Raw genomic sequence first — 16,843 nt, 5'->3', positions numbered from 1 at the left:
CGCAGAAGAGTCAGAAGCTCAGAGGATTTAATGCCTCACAACCGGCGTCATAGGTCAGGCCAACATGAATATTTATGTGCTAATGTCTTGGCTCAAACTAGCCCTCGGACACTCAACATACATACGGTGTGAGACTTAAACTTTAAAAAAAAAAAAAGACACCAGCGAAATCATTAAGAGCTTGGCTAGTATGTTTATCGACCAGTAAACTTCATTGCTGTGTGGCTAGCATTTGACTACCAAGCATATTTAACTGGTGATTATCCACCTATGATGCCATCTCTGAGTCAAAGCCACTGGCTCGTGGAAATGGAGCGGCATGTTTCTCGTACTCCTCCTCTTCCTCCTCCTCTTTTCCTCTCTTCTCAGCTCCCTCGTTCCTAGCCAGTGACTGCAGATGAGCGGTAATGGAATGGATATTAATGTCACAATAGACTGCCCCCGCCATCCCCAACTCTGCCCGTCAGCAGGGCCCAGATTAGAGTACAGCACTACAGCAGCAGAGAGAGAGAGAGGTGGAGAGAGAAATATAGTGAGAGAGAGGAAGTTGATTTACTTTGGGCTTAACACAGAAGCGAGAGCTGCCTGTCTTTTTTTTTGCTCAGTCTGGGTGCCTGGGTTGGTGATTATGGCCCTGTAAGACGTATATGTGCACTAAATGCATTTTGTAGGTTGTGTAAGTAATAAGCAAAACGTCTCAGTTACTAATACATCTGTGTGTGTATGTGTGTGTGTGTGTGTGTCTGTTCACCTCACCTCTCTGTGTGTAACTTGAAGGCATAAAGCTTGTGTGGAGGTTTTGAGTAGGAGTCTGAAGCACAGTGTGTGTTGAACAAGCTGGTGTCAAAATGCACAGAATCAATACTAAAACAGACATCTCTCTCTTTATTTCTTTGTGGTGTGTGTGTGTGTGTTGGTGTGTGTGCATGTGTGTGTTTGTGTGTGTGTATACAGGCAGAGCTGGAGTCAGGCAGTCCAGAGGGCAGCAGAAATTGCTCAGCATGGACATGGATGAAGAGGAGAACATGAGTGAGTCTCATCTACCCCCTGTATCCCTCTTTCTCTTCCTCTGTCTCCCCCCTTTACCCCCTCTCTCTCTTTCTCTCTCTTCCGTGCTCTTTCACACTCTCAATCTTTCTCTCTGTCTCTCTCAATCTCTCTTTCCCCCTCTCTTTGCCTTTCTCTGTTCTGCTAGTTGCATCTTACCTCCATGAAGTGTCCCAACAAATATCACAGCACACCAAAGACACCAGCATTGTAGCAGAGTAGAGTATATATCCTCCTAAGGATATGGCCTCAGCTCAGTCAAGAAAGACTCTGCTCCCCAAAGGCCCAAATTAATTTTACACAAGCTCTCACAAGCTTTGGTATTAAAGCAGCCCTAAAGAGTTTTTTTTACCTTGAAATAACGTTTCCAAAATCATTTTGATGACACATAAACTCTTAATAGGCCAGCCGGCACTTCTGCCGCAACACAGGTTGTATCATTTGTAATATAGTTGTAATATAGTTATTATAGTTGCTGTCCCAAAAGGAAGTTGCTGTCCCAAAATTTGAGCGTGGTGGAGTAGTGTTAACGGCCCCGCTTGACAATTGGTCAGCCCGGGTGCGATTCCCGAACTTGCTGTTGTGAGTCTGTGTCATTTTGGATAAAAGCATCCCAGTGTCGTTTATCTTTAACTTTAAAATGGCTGCCCTGAGCAGGAGCTCTCCTCTGAGTGTGGTTGTGGTATCTTCATACAACTATCATATCTTCTACAACTATCCTCTGTTTACACGCAGTGATAAACACTGTTATAGGTTCTAGTTTATATATTATATATGTTCTTAACATACTCTATGTTGGAGTTCTTACAAGTATGAGTTTTGTTGTAAGTGTTAAAGTGGCATTGGAGAGATAAATAGACATCTGAACAAAAAGGACAGTGTTAAGCCATTCGTCTATGGTAGATCCCCCTCCCCCATGAGGCCAAAACACTTTTGTCTGCGGTTTGTTTGTCCACTTTTCTTCTTGAGAACACTTTGGTCATCCAGCGCTTTTCTGCAGGCTTACGAGGACGGATCAGAGAGTAATCCCTCGCTCAGCTGAGGTGAAGGGGGGCCGTCTCCTGCGCTTTTTGGGGGTGTCTGGCGGCTTGACCTTTTTTCTCATGAAAACCGAAACTGGTCTGGCAGACACCAAATCCCTTCAATTTACGCGGGGTGACTTTCTATGCACTCATAGACGCATTGATTAGTGTTTGTTTTTTAGGGGAGTTTGCATTAAACCCTCCCTTAAACAGAGCTAGGTTTTCAGCAAAAAGAAAGTTAAGTTTATTACTTTCACTTTTTGAAACTGGTGCACTATGGTCCCGTTGGCAAGAATGTCACATTATGTTCAATTCGCCAAAGACGGACTTCAGCAAAGTGTAAAAAACTAGACTTTTTTGGGGGAAGTAGCTTTTTGAGATACAAAGAAAAATCTCAGGAACTACTTTTTGATAAACAACAAGCCACATTTACGCTTCCATTTTTCCTGTCATTGGCAGTTTTTCCGGAAGCAGACCAACTCCAATGGTGCTGTCACACTTCAAAGCCCCCACATCTGTGGTATCACTCCGAATGATTGGGGAAACTGAACAACAGAGGCCTCCTTTTAAGCAAAGCAGGCGATCTAGCAAGAAATTGGATGTGATGGAATTTTATGTCCGGATGGGAAAAAAAGTTAAAAAGGGGGGGAGGGGGTAAAAAAAAAAATTCGGAATCTGAATGGCAAAGCTAGTTTTCAAGCATGAACAACTGGAACGTTCTGTCAGGTTCGCTGAAAGTGGTATTGTGGCGATGTTATGTTGATGTGACGCGACGCGCTAGGCGGACACGTTTATGTTTTTTTTTTTTTTTTCCGCTGTCGGTTTACAGCGAGCCTCCCCCAGAGCCAACAAACAGATCCCATTTCACACCCTCCCTGTGATGACTAGCGTTAGCATCTCAGAAGCTACTCTCAGCATGCAGCGGGCTAAGCTGGCAGCGCCTCAGCTGGGGGTCGTACTGATGGTGATTAGGGGCTCTCTTCGGGATGTTCTCAAGCAGGACAAATGGTGGAAATGTCACGACTGTTGAAAAGAGCTGGTGGATTTGGTGGGTCAGGTTTATTGGAGTGACCATCTTTATACTACAGTAGTTTCCTGAGTATTAGCCGCATTGTGTATACACCGCAGGACAGTATTTTATGCAAATTAAAAAAACAAAACCATAATACCATATTAACTGCCCCCCGTGTATTAACCTCATAGCTGAAGAAATGTAGCAAAATCAATCAGCTAGTTGGGAAATTACGGTATTAGTATTATGGGTACTATTGGTGTTAGTATTAGAGTGGTCAGTTCATGGGTTTGCTTCGAAGAGTGTTGTGGGCCGTTGTCCTCCTGGTGCTCCTCACTCAACGATGTGACTATTTCTGACTATACATATAGTTTTACGTAGAAAACAATTGTACCTCGGCGCTACTGCGGGTCACATCTAGCGCATCGACGGGAGAGGACCGAATCCAGTAAGAGAGAGAGTTCACCGGAGCGACAAAGATGTAGAATTTAAGTATTTATTGTTTTTTATTAAGATGTCAACATAAGGACTAATGTTTCAACGTGTGCCACATCTTCATCAGAGTCAAGTCTGATGAAGACGTGGCACACGTCGAAACGTTAGTTCTTATGTTGACACCTTAAAAAAAAAAAAAACGTAAATTCTACATCTATACATATAGTTATTTATTTGCTAGTTTTTTGTCCTTTGATTCTCTTTTTCTGTTTTTTTTTTCATGTGAAGACTGAGTATAATATCACTCGGAGAGAGCGGTTATATTCCAAAAAAGACCATGGTGGCACTGTTTGTAATGTAATGACCTCCGTGGTGTTCTTTTCCTGTTTCTTCTTGTGCTCTTTCTTCTGTTTTTGCAGGATCTCTCTTCCTCTCTCTCTCTCACACACACACACACACACACACACATCTAAACTCCCCCTGTCCCTAGCCTTGCACTAACCTCCCTCTCCCTTCTTCCCTCAATGTCGCGAGGCTCTCTGGTTTTCTGAGCGCCGAAAGGAGTAACCTATCGAGCTTTTGCTGGAGGATGTTATAAATGAAAATTTACACACCGTTCCATCAGCTTTGTCAACTGACAGGGGTGATGTGTGTTCCTTCTGGCCTCATTGATAGTGTTCAGAAAAGTGCACAAATCATCAAAACTATGATGATGATCGCAAGAAAAGTTCCTCTGACACTGACCTCTGTAAACTGCTGCTGCTGGTGTGTGTGTGTGTCTGTGTGTGTGTGTTTGCATGTTTGTGTAATGAGAATAAGGCACTGGCTCATAGGTCTCCTTACTACTGTATAATGGCAAACGTTTTCACTGTACATATAGTGTATAGTACATTTCCTTTTAGTACTTTATGAGTCTGAAGCCAACTCATTTGTAGGAAATTATTACCAGACACAGACTGAAATTGTTATCAGCAGGATATGAAGTAACCGTAAATGTAATAGATTTAAATGATTAAAGTTGTCTCATTCAAAATGTACAGATAAAAGGGAGAAAGCTGTTAAGACTTGTCTGAGGCTTCAGCCTTATGAAAAGTGTGAATTGTTAATAAAGGAACTCACACCACCTCATCTCAGTTACAAAGAAAGATAAAGGAATTGATAAATTTTGCATTTACAAGATCCTGCAACGAGGGCGTTGTGAGTTACTCTTTCTGGGCACCGCAGGTTCGAGCAGCACAGATGTTAAGGAAAACCGCAACCTGGACAACCTCTCCTCCAAGGAGGGGACTGGCGAAGGGGTGCAGACCCCCAACGGGAGTGCAGGTGGTGGTGGAGCCGGCGGTGGGGGTGGCGGCCGCAAGCGCCCTCTGGAGGAGGGCAATAACGGGCACACGCACGGCGGCAAGTTCCGGCCCAAGCGGCGTAAGAAAACGCCGGGGCCCGTGCTGCCCAAGAACGCGCTGATGCAGCTGAACGAGATCAAGCCGGGCCTGCAGTACAAGCTGCTGTCCCAGACGGGTCCCGTGCACGCACCCGTCTTCGTGATGACCGTGGAGGTCAACGGTCAGCTCTTTGAGGGCTCGGGCCCCACCAAGAAGAAGGCCAAGCTGAACGCGGCCGAGAAGGCGCTGCGCTCGTTCGTGCAGTTCCCCAACGCGTCCGAGGCGCACCTGGCCATGGGCCGAACGCTGACCGTCAACACAGACTTCACGTCCGATAGCCAGGCTGACTTTCCCGACATGCTATTCAACGGCTTCGAGACACCCGCGCCGCCCGAGGAGACCTTCTACCTGGGCACAAATGGCAACGGCTCGCTGGTGTCGCTCGGCGACTACCCGGTGCCCGTCACGCCGTGCAGCACGACGCTGGCACAGCCGGTGCTCCCAGTGGCCACGTTCACCACGTCGACGAGCGGCAAGAACCCAGTGATGATCCTCAACGAGCTGCGGCCCGGGCTCAAGTACGAGTTTGTGTCGGAGAGCGGCGAGAGCCACGCCAAGAACTTTGTGATGGCGGTGACGGTGGACGCGCAGATGTTCGAGGGCTCCGGACGAAACAAGAAGCTGGCCAAGGCCCGTGCGGCCCAGGCAGCGCTCTCTGGGCTCTTCAACATGCAGCTGGACCAGACACCCTCCCGCCAGCCAATCCCCAGAGAGGGCCTGCAGCTACACCTGCCACAGGTATGCTCTCACACACACCTCACCTCCGCTGGCATCACACACACACACACACACACACATACACACACACACACCACACCTCTGCTGCCATTTACTGGTATCAGTTTAACCTGTCACACTCACAGATCTCTAAGACTCTTTTACATCCGCATCATTTACCCATCTCCACCTGCCACAGGTGCACTCCTACACAACACCATTGGCATATACAGGCAGCAGTTAGAAATGATCTACAGTAGTTTCAACTGCTGCAATTACGTTCTCTCACACACACACACACACACTCCTCCGCTCTTACACACACACACACACATACACACCTCCGCTTGCATTTGCAGGTAGATGTTAGAAATGATCTAGCTCTAGCTGCCACAGGTAGCCCTCGACAACTGCTAGCGTTTAATGGAATCTGTTAGAAATTATCTATAGGCAGTTCCATCTGCCACAGGTGCGCACTCATACCACCACTGTTCATTTACAGGTATAAGCTAGATATTATATAGATATGACACAAAAGCTATTGTATATTTTACGTGCAGGATTCCATAATGTCTCATAGAAATTATGGAATCCTGCACGTGGTCATAGAGTAAAGTGTGCTGTTACCTGAGAACCCATCACAGATCATTTACGGGTTAGCATTAACCTCTAGTCTAGGATTTACGTCATTAGATTAACATTGTTCGCTTGATATTCGTTCCTCCACAGCACCTGACTATCCTTACTCCAGACCTTTAACAGGAGTTATTTGAAAGTGAGATCGTTGTTAGAGTGAAGTGTAAGTGGAGAAGGGGCGGGGGGCGTAACCCCAGGCGTTGGATCCTCCTGGCTGTTTTGTTCCTGTAACGTGACATCTATTTACTCATTGTTTAATCCCTTGTCTGTAATCCCTCCCCTCCTTTAGTGATAGTGACGGCTCAGAGTAGGCTAATCTTAATTAACATCGCCTCATGAATGCTCCTCAAACAAAGAGGGATTGATTCCGCAAGGCGTGAGGTGCATCTGCCTCTTCATGCGTTATTTAAAAGCAGGTGAGGGAATAGACAAACCTGCGTCGCACGCATTGCCGCGCTATAGCTGTGGCCGTCGCGACCCCCAAACTTTTTCAGTTCCCCGAGGAGTGAGCTCTCTAACACTCTCTAAGCTGTTCCACTCCTTCTATTTACCTCCTGTCGACAGATACCTGCCCTTTTTAATATGCTGCCGTTAGCGCTCCGACAGGGACTTAAGCTCTGGGCAAACAGAGTCGGATGAAAGTGGCGGAGGATCCATCACCAGGTCCCGAAAACGAGCTTTATGTGTGGAGATGGAACAGCGTAAAAGGCCAAGGGAGTGGGACTCTGAATAAAACTGTGCTAGTCAATGAAAAACATTCAGCTTTTTTCCCTCTGTAGGTGAATTTGAACTCAACCTCTGCAGAGCTGAGTGTTCTGCCATGTTGTGATTGACCGTGCTTCTCTATTATTATTCCTGCCTCATTAAATGGTATAAGAGACAGACAACAGCAGTCTGATTAATTAATTTGCACTCTTATCATATAACTGTTAATCAATTTCCCATTCGCCTTTTTTCAGAGATGTCCCCTTTTTATTATTGAAGTAATCATGCTAACGCTTATCCTGCAGAGCAGAGGTGTGTGTGTGTGTGTGTGTGTATATTGGGGGGGATTATACTTTATGTTCACTTTACGCCAGAGATGTCCCCTTTTTATTATTGAAGTAATCATACCAATGCATATACTGCTTGTTAAGATAAGGTGTGTGGGCGGGGGTATACTTTATGTACACCCAACTTTGAATTGCACTGGAGCTAGTGTTGACTGAAGGTGTATTACTTTAAGATGGCTGAATGGGTTTGTCTTTTTTGCTTGTGAAGAAACGGAATCGTAAGGAATTGGGAGTTGGCAGTTGGTGACTCTATAACTGTGCAAAAAATATGCAATATATTGTACAATACAAGACAATATAAACAGTGCACAATATACAGACAGACAATGTAACAAAATATAGAATAGTGTTGCTAATAATTTGTCAGAAAGTTTAGTAACTTCCAGAAAGTTCTAAAGGTTGTCAGCGTGGCTGTCTCAGGTTCTTGCAGATGCAGTCTGCCGTCTCATTGTGGACAAATTCAGCGAGCTGACGGACAACTTCACTTCACCGCACGCCCGACGGAAAGTCCTTGCTGGCGTTGTCATGACAACAGGTACACTCTAGACTTACATTAAGGCACGTACTGGGACATTTTTAAAACGTCTTTTTTGAACTGTAGAGTACTTTCCCATTTTCAGAGTGCCAGATTGAATTTACGAGTGAACCCTTAGAAACAATCTGATCTAGTGTGTATGGAGATGTCCATGGACAGAATTCACATACACGCACACACACACAAACACATTTTTAATGCATCCTTTAACTTTGGTGATCAGGCACGGATGTCAAGGAGGCCCAGGTGATCTGCGTCTCCACGGGAACCAAGTGTATAAACGGCGAGTACATGAGTGACCGTGGCCTGGCACTGAACGACTGCCACGCTGAGATCGTGGCCCGCCGCTCCCTGGTGCGCTTCCTCTACAGCCAACTGGAGCTCTTTCTCAGGTGTGTGTGTGTGTGTGTGTGTGTGTGTGTCGGCCAGGATGGCACAAGGGCATGTCCAGGCTACCCAGTCATCATGTCATCCTATTAACCTCTTACCTGAGGGTGACTGGCCTTGTACACATTCAGCCTCTCACAGGGAGTGCACAGTATGTGAAACAGATGGCTTGGAACAATCAACTTGAATTAACATCTGTGAATGCATCAAGAACAAACAGACATCTTTTTCATAGACCCCATTGTGTAGAATGTTTCAGCTGGAAATATGCTAAATAAGAATACAAAGACAAGTTTAACAAATAGATCAAAATAGGGGAAGAGATAGTGTGTAAGAGACCGATAGAAAGGGGGAGACCCCAAGTAAAATGATGTGTGTGAAAAAGGTAGAAGGATCGAGAGACAGAGAAAGAGAGGATGTGTGTGTGTGTGTGTGTGTGTGTGAGGGAGAGAGTAAACTAAAGTGAACCGCATGTGATATTTATTTTGAGGCCGTTCTCAGATGTGCCGATATGACTGTGTGCTGTGATTGTGGCAGCGTTAATTGATGAGACACGGCTTGTTCGGAGAGGCGCAGAGCTAAATAAAGAGAGTGACGAGATGAGTGACAGGCTAGCGATGCTCATCAGAGGCCTCCTAATCAACTGTGAACAGGGTTTCTCTATCTGCGACACTAATAAGGTCTTCCCATTTTTAATTACCAACCTCATTTGAATCTATTATACCACTTTTCAAGGAGGTTGAAAAATAAATCCATTTCACCCTCAGTGCTTGGTGAGGGGGGAGGAGGATATTGTAATCGCATCCATTCGTCTGTGTGTGTTCGCTCATACAGCCTAGCTTCAAAATTAAGGTCAGATGTACAGTACAATTTTTTATTCTAGGCAGATCTAGGTCCTTTAACATGATCATTTGGATTAGTTGCCTCATATTCAGAAATTCAGGAATTGTGTGAAGGGTGAGGATCACCTGACGGCTATTTTTTATTTTGTATTTTGTTGTTTTTTTCTTCTTCAGGTGGTGTTGCCATGCTAAGATAGGCTAAGCTAAAATAAGCTAATGTGTCCTGTTTTAATCCGCAGCAGCAGCCGTGAGGAGCAGCAGTCATCGGTCTTCACCCGCTGCGAGAAGCACGGCTACCGGCTGAAGGACAACGTCCAGTTTCACCTCTACATCAGCACGTCGCCCTGCGGGGACGCCCGCATCTTCTCACCGCACGAGGCCGGCGTGGAAGGTACGCCGTCTTAACTGCGGCTAATTGTTATGGGGACAGGCAGGACAATGCCTGATCTGTGAGTTAGGAGTGTTTACTATTTGAGCTAAAGATCCACCGAGAAACCACACAACATAGTAATGTCTGTTGCCATAGCAGTAACATAAATAGTTAGTTATGGATGTTGTAGGTGTTGTAGTCTCTGCCTCACTCCCTCCTGTGAAAGGTTAGCCTGACGTAACTTATTTTCCCACAGATCAAGGTGATAGGCATCCAAACAGGAAGGCTCGGGGGCAGCTGCGGACGAAGATCGAGTCTGGCGAGGGGACGATCCCCGTGCGGTCAAGCAACACCATCCAGACATGGGATGGCGTGCTGCAAGGCGAGAGGCTGCTCACAATGTCCTGCAGCGACAAGATTGCCAGGTACCTGCACACCTCTCACTCTGACAGAGCAGATCGCTGCATCAATATGTGTGTATTGACATGACATGCAAGCCAGTGTTTCCCACAGAATTCTATTTGTGGTGGTAGGTTTGCAGAATTAACTTGAATGCAACAATTTTTAACAAATTAGCGCAGCGTGGTTATGATTTAAGCACAATTTAGCCAGTCGACTTTTATGCCAACAATTGCAGGATTGTTAATGGTTCATTTAAACGTGCATGTAGGTTTGTTGAGAGACAAGGAGAGGCTGCGCAAAGGTGCACATAGCTCTACAATGAATGGATTCCATCCAATTTAAATAGTACAACATGGAAAGTGGGATAATCCACATGTCATCCAGTTGAAGCTGCACAATCAGGTGCTTTACAGTGGTAGGACGATAGACTATTAAAACAAAACAAAAAACAGACTGGAACTCTGACAAAGACACCGTGGTGTCAAAATGTTAGTCGTTGCACTAGTAGACTGCAAATTTAATCATTGTGCTCCAGTGTGTTTCATTGTTGTAAAAGGCATACTGATCATTTGGATGTAGCCCCCATTTAAAACAGCACATTAGTTCTGCTTTTTTTGGGGGGGAACTCAAGACAGAGTGAATGCACTCCAGTCAGTTTCAGCAGCCACATTCTTATACTCACCGTACTATTTGTGTCAATGATGCTTTATTGAAAAAAAATGTAAAAGTGAACTTGGGTTCAGTTAAAGTGGAAATGAAGCAGTCAAATAAAACAGATGTCTATAGCACTAGTTAAATATTTAAATATACCATAAATACAAATAAAGTCAGAAATATGACCCGTTATTCAGAATAAAGCACAAACAAGTTGCATTAATTTCAGTTGAGCGCCGCCATCTTTGTTTTCAGAAAATGATGACGTCACAAGAATGGTTGGTACAACATTCTATGCTGTTTACACAGCGGCTGTCATAGCCTCATAGTTAGCTTACTGCCTCAACAAAATGGATATGGAGGAATGGGATAGACCCACCAATGAGGACAGGCATCCAATTGCCTATGCTTTTGAGCCAGTAAGAGCAGTGGGAGTTTTAGTGCCCCCCACAGAGCCTGACTATGGAGGAGAAATAGATGATCGAGAGAGAGGTGTATCTGAGCGCATCGGTGGTGCTTATGTGGGGGTTGTGTCCCTGTGTTCACTGACATGGCACACATGGAGAGTGTCTGCTGCTAGGAAATGAACCTGGGACATCTCATCCAAAATAACAGATATATCACATCCAATCCTACATGCCAAATGCTATCATTAAAGCGAGACGTTGGAGGTCGCAATGCGGTCGCTGAGGGACATCCGAGCCGAAACACTGGAACGCCCAAAAAAACGCAGTTAACCAACTAACACACTCTTGATAGGTTGTGCGGAGGGGGTAGGCTAGGGGACTACACTGATCACCTGAGACTACACTAATTTTTACACCCATACTCAGTTGTTCTGCAATGTATTATCATGGTAGAAGCTGCGATACAGTACTAGCATAGCATAACATAACAAGCACATACTGCAACTAGCATAGCATGAACCCTAAAATCTATGGTTGCTACAAGCGGCACATCCGTGCATTTTTTTACTTAAAGTGAACAGCTTGTTATTTTATGTCAGCTTACATAAACAAATAAAAACTCAGACGCCTAGCCTACAGTCCATAAACAACGTCTACCCACAAAACCATGCCTGTCACAATCACAGACCTAGGCTACTACAGAGTAGCCTACACAAGTCAGATGTAGGCTAGCGTACCCACAACAGGTTCTCACCAGGTTCGCAAGTCTGTGCAAATAGTTTCCACTACTACTTGAGCGAAACAAATGCAATCATCGATACTACTCAATCACAAAAAGAAACATCTTACTCACACATGAGAAGTTCGCTCCCCCGAGTTTATTCACCAATTCATCAAAGATGCAACTGCATTTTCAGGTCGCGGTAATCCACAAGTTATGCGAGAACATCCAAACACATAATTGCAACTGAAGTTAAATTTAATTAAGTACTGTCTCTGATAGGCCTACAGGCTACATTACAGCGGCCTTTGTTCTTGTACAAACACAAAAACAAACATCAACATAATTTGCGTAGGCATATTGAAATAAAGTGAACGTCCGCTAATGGATAAAACATCCACGAACAAACGCTAACCATTCTGATGACGTAGCGCCTGCATTTTTAAAACATGGCTGCGCCCTAGTGGCGAAAGTCGTTATTGACATGTAATTTTCCAGTGAAACTACTTAAATATCGGGTTTAATGAAAATCCATGTATCTTCAAAAATGAAAAAGCAACCAAAAATGGTCACAGTTCTCACTGCTTCATTTCCACTTTAAGCTTGGCCACTCTCTCTTTGAAAAATCAACCCCCAAGACCTCCTTCACCAGGCCATGTCAGGTACGCCAGCACATTCTGAAAGCCTTCCTGCGGCTCAGTCTCTTGTTAATGCTGCAGTTAGCCGGCCTGCCTGGGGGAAGCAGTTGAAATGCATCTGATTTTGTGACCCAGGAGACCTTCTGTTCACTCCATCTCACCCTCTCTCTGTATAGACTAGGCAGCGTGAGCAACTACACCCACTCCCCTCCACTCCTCCCCCGCCCTTGCTCCGCCAGCTTTGCCGTTGCCGTGCCTGATTACGGCTGTTTGATTATGTTCCACAAATGCGGTTATCCTGCTGTGATTCCCTTCAACCTGTAAATGCTTACAAATGGGATGGGAGTGGGGTGGGGGAGGTGATCAGGAAGAAATCAAACTAATAATGTGTGCAATCACTTTACGCTCTCCATGTAGAGGTGGGCGAATCTGTGGGGCGAGCGAACGATGAAGCTTTGCCTGATTTGGCCCCGAATTATTACGGCTGGGTGCCGATAGGCAGATTTTGTCATTCTTTTCATATCGAGAAGAAGAAAGACAGAAAATGTTTCGAGTGCTCAGAAAGCTGGTCGAAATTATTGGCACGTGTCATTAAGGTTGTCATTAAGGTCCATTAAGGTAGGCGCGTGGGTGAAGGGTCTTACATGTGTATTAGCTTGTGTCTTTCTGTGTGTGTGTGTGCATGTGAATGTGTGTGTGTGTGTGTGTGTGTGTATGTGAGAGAGAGAGAAACACATCAACAGTAGTCACAATATACAACATATTTACGCTTTGGTTCCAAGCCTCTTAAAGTAGAAAAGCTCGGCATTACAAAATTGCGTGTTGTGTCCTCAGGTGGAACGTGGTGGGGATCCAGGGCTCTCTGATGAGCTACTTCATGGAGCCCATCTACTTCTCCAGCATCATCCTGGGCAGCCTGTACCACGCCGACCACCTGTCACGCGCCATGTACCAGCGCATCGCCGAAATGGAGGACCTGCCCGAGTCCTTCACCCTCAACAAACCCCTACTGAGTGGTGAGGATTAACACACACACACACACACACACACACACACACACACACAAACACAACACGCACAAACACAACACGCACATGCACACATACACACACACACACACACAAACACAACACGCACAAACACAACACGCACATGCACACATACACACACGCACACACACACACACACACACACACACACACACACACACACACACACACACTCACACACACTGGTTTTCTAGCTGCAGTAAGTAGCCAGTAGCAGCTTTTATATGTCAGCAGACCCTTAATACGTTGTGAGGATCCCATCCCACCTGCACCAACATTGATTAGGCTATGGCGTACACAGGCGTACACAGAGGACTGAATGAGAGAGCAGATATCTCAAATTATCCATTTCACAGACTATGGTAAGCTCTTTCCCCTGATTCAGGTATTTGAATTTCTGAATATGAGAAACGTCTTCAGTGTTATGTAAGGGATACTTGCCAAAACGAGAAAAGAAACCTAACACAATGGGTCTTTAAAATTATTTTGCTACCGTTTCGTGTCTTCTGCTGACAAAATAAATAGTTCACCACACAGATAGAACTTGACAGTTTCAGGTGTTGCGTGGCAACGTCTTACTAGCTTACTTTCCATTCCAATTCCAATTGAAATTCCATTGCAATAAGCGAACAGACGTCTTGCGGAGGGATATGAAAGACGTTAATCAACCCGTTGTCATTGACAGCGGTGATTAAATACTTTGCCGGTGATTTATGTAGATTTAACATAGGCCCGAACGTTGGGAAGGCCCATTAATGTGAATGGAACTTTCTGCAGCACTCTGAAGAGCCGTGTAATAAGTGCTCTTAACACATTAAAGCTCTAACATTTACAGATTTATATCAGTTTTCATACTGCTGTGCTGTTTCTTGGCCTGCAGCAGAACATCTCTTGTCAGGTGTTTTTTCTTCTGCTGTTTCTCCATGCAGGTTGTGTTTGTCTGGGCAGGATGTGTTTTATGGTTTGTCTGGCAGGCCCTCCTCTGCTCCCAGGCTCTGGTCCGGTCTGCTGGGCCGATCGACACTCACCTCCTCTCCCCTCCCCTCCCCTCCCATCCCCTCCCCTCTTCTCCTCTCCTCTCCCCTCCCCTCGTCTCCTCCCCTCCTCTCCCATCCCCTCCCCTCCTGCCCCCCCTCCTCCTTCCCGACTCATTAGTTCTATGCTGACTGACTCCTCTTCACACTGGGCCTGGAGTAATTGGGCCTGCAGAGAACAAAGTACCTCAGCTCCTCTGGCCAGCCCGCTTGCCATACATCACTAACATCAACACTCACACTCATACCTGCACTAGCTCTCTCTCCTTCTCCCCTTCCCAAATGAAAATCAATCTTCCATTTTCCCCGTCCATTTTTCTAACCATCCTATGTGCCATTACATCATCTCGTTGTATCCTGTGTGTGTGTGTGTGTGTGTGTGTGTGTGTGTGTGTATGAAAGAGAGTCAGATTAATTCTCACACTCTCTCTCACTGTAGCTGCACTCACTCTCCTGCCCAAGCGAAGAAACGAAAGAATCAGATCTACCCCTCCCTTTATCACAGTGACTCCCCTCCCTCTCTCCTGTCTCCTGTCTTTTCTCTGGATAATGGGCCACGTTAGCAAATTGCCCCCACCTTCTCCTCTGGCTGTGGGAGATGCTGCGGGCTCTACATAGAGGAACCTCAGCACATTTCAGGCTACATCCGGCACCTAATGAGACCGAATGACATGCCAGAGAGAGAGAGAGAGAAACTTGGAAATGATGGATAAGGGACAAGGTCTGGAGTGTGTTTGTCTTGGTAATTTGACGCCAGAGGGTAATTGTGTGTAGGAAAAGACAAAGCTGTCATTTGCAAATTGGACTCGTGCTGTTCGAAATAGAGAAAGGATAGAACCGACGTTGCAGTTTCTCACTCTTGGCTTCACTGTCAAACGTGGGAGAGGAAATAAGACATTGATGTGTGTTATGTGTTGATGTTAGACTATGAGAAATAAGAAATACAGGGATGATGTGGTGTCCCAGATATTCGGTCACTCTATTCTCGTTAAATTAGAAGTAGGTAGGGAGTAAATTGACGAAGCACTGGTTTGGTAGCAGAAAATAACCCATGCCAATGTGGTAATACAGCCACAACGTGATGTGTGCAGTAAGTACAGGGATACAGTACACTAGTGCTGGGGAATTATATGTGTGTATCCATATGTCACCACCTGAAAAACAGTTGGCCCAGATTTAGAACCCAATGCTGTGAGTTTTGGATGAATCTGTTAAATCCTATTTACATTACTTTACTTTACAATCTGACTCCACCAGGTGTGCAACTGAAGCACTCCGTTTGTGGAGTGTAAAAATAGTTTTTAAAAAAGACTGGTCAAGTGTTTCCAAATGTATGTGCCCCTGTCACATCTGGTGTAGTCAGTTTCATTGATTATATTGGAAGTTAATTATTGCTAGACTGGGTAAACCCAGCCCGATCTGCCGGCGATTTGATTTCGCCCTGCAGCTCAGGCTGGAAACCTCCAATTTTTTTTATCCTACTTCCGTTACAAATCTGTAGGGACCAATCACAAACTGGCTTATCCACCTGGCGCACCCAGATCATTGGTCTGATTGGTTGAAGGACTATCCAATTGCGCAGAGTCATTTGAACTATGCCCGTTGATCACACCTCTTGTACAGTAGAAAATACAGAGCAGACTCCCCAGACTAATGTTCAATCTTAAAAGACTGAGCTTGGTCTGGTGATAGCCAGGCTAAATTATTACAGCATTTGCTCTGAGTATACTGAACGCTTCAGTTATATGCCTGGTGTAGACTGCCAGTTAAGTTTGCTGTACATACAGTACAAGTGCATGTCAAAAAAATGGAATATCGTGGAAAAGCCCATTGCCCTGCCCAGACTGAGAGATTAAAGGCTCAGGAAACAATTGCTGGTATTTTGACTTAATTAGCTGACTGAGTAGACCTCATCTCAGGACATTTCTGTTTGATACATTTTTTATTTTAATATTTTGAGATTCTGATTCAGATTTTTTATTTGCAGGAGGTGTAAACCGTAAGATATTCAATTTTTTTTAGATGCACCTGTATATAGTAAGGGCAGTCAGCGATCCTAACTCTGTCTGACTGTCCACAGGCATAAGCAATGCTGAGGCGCGGCAACCAGGAAAGGCACCCAACTTCAGCGTGAACTGGGCGGTGGGGGACCAAGCACTGGAGGTCATCAATGCCACGACGGGCAAGGACGACCTCGGCAGACCCTCCCGCCTCTGCAAGCACGCCTTCTACTGCCGCTGGGTTCGCCTGCACAGCAAGGTGAGTTTGGGGTCACTCTAGAACTCACTCACTTGCTCCTATAGAAGAGTGAATATGGTCACCTGAAGGGTCTGTGTACTAAATGACTAGTGTTAGTAGTAAAATGCTAAGGTTACATTTTGATTAGCAGATGTTTATCCAAAGCAAACAAAACCACTTAAAATCATATGAAATTTGAGTAG

At 45.3% G+C, this 16,843-nt stretch overlaps 1 protein-coding gene across 4 annotated transcripts in view; it reads left to right on the top strand.

Moving 5' to 3' along the window:
• Positions 1 to 16,843, top strand: part of LOC125288417 (double-stranded RNA-specific editase 1-like) — a 74,786-nt gene that overhangs the window by 55,175 nt on the left and 2,768 nt on the right. For 3 of the 4 annotated variants that reach the window (XM_048234773.1, XM_048234771.1, XM_048234774.1), the window contains 8 exons: positions 955 to 1,029; positions 4,741 to 5,696; positions 7,784 to 7,898; positions 8,122 to 8,290; positions 9,367 to 9,518; positions 9,754 to 9,922; positions 13,154 to 13,335; positions 16,483 to 16,661. In XM_048234773.1, coding sequence (XP_048090730.1) covers positions 1,002 to 1,029; positions 4,741 to 5,696; positions 7,784 to 7,898; positions 8,122 to 8,290; positions 9,367 to 9,518; positions 9,754 to 9,922; positions 13,154 to 13,335; positions 16,483 to 16,661 — 1,950 coding nt within the window. In that variant the 5' untranslated portion in view covers positions 955 to 1,001. The remainder of the gene's footprint in view (positions 1 to 954; positions 1,030 to 4,740; positions 5,697 to 7,783; positions 7,899 to 8,121; positions 8,291 to 9,366; positions 9,519 to 9,753; positions 9,923 to 13,153; positions 13,336 to 16,482; positions 16,662 to 16,843) is intronic. The other variant, XM_048234772.1, reaches the window with a different exon arrangement.

This window comes from Alosa alosa, chromosome 23 (genome assembly GCF_017589495.1).
Source record: "Alosa alosa isolate M-15738 ecotype Scorff River chromosome 23, AALO_Geno_1.1, whole genome shotgun sequence".
NCBI classification, from domain to species: Eukaryota; Metazoa; Chordata; class Actinopteri; order Clupeiformes; family Clupeidae; genus Alosa; species Alosa alosa.
Note: the sequence above shows the minus strand (reverse complement) of the source record. Positions and strands in the feature narration are given on the sequence as shown.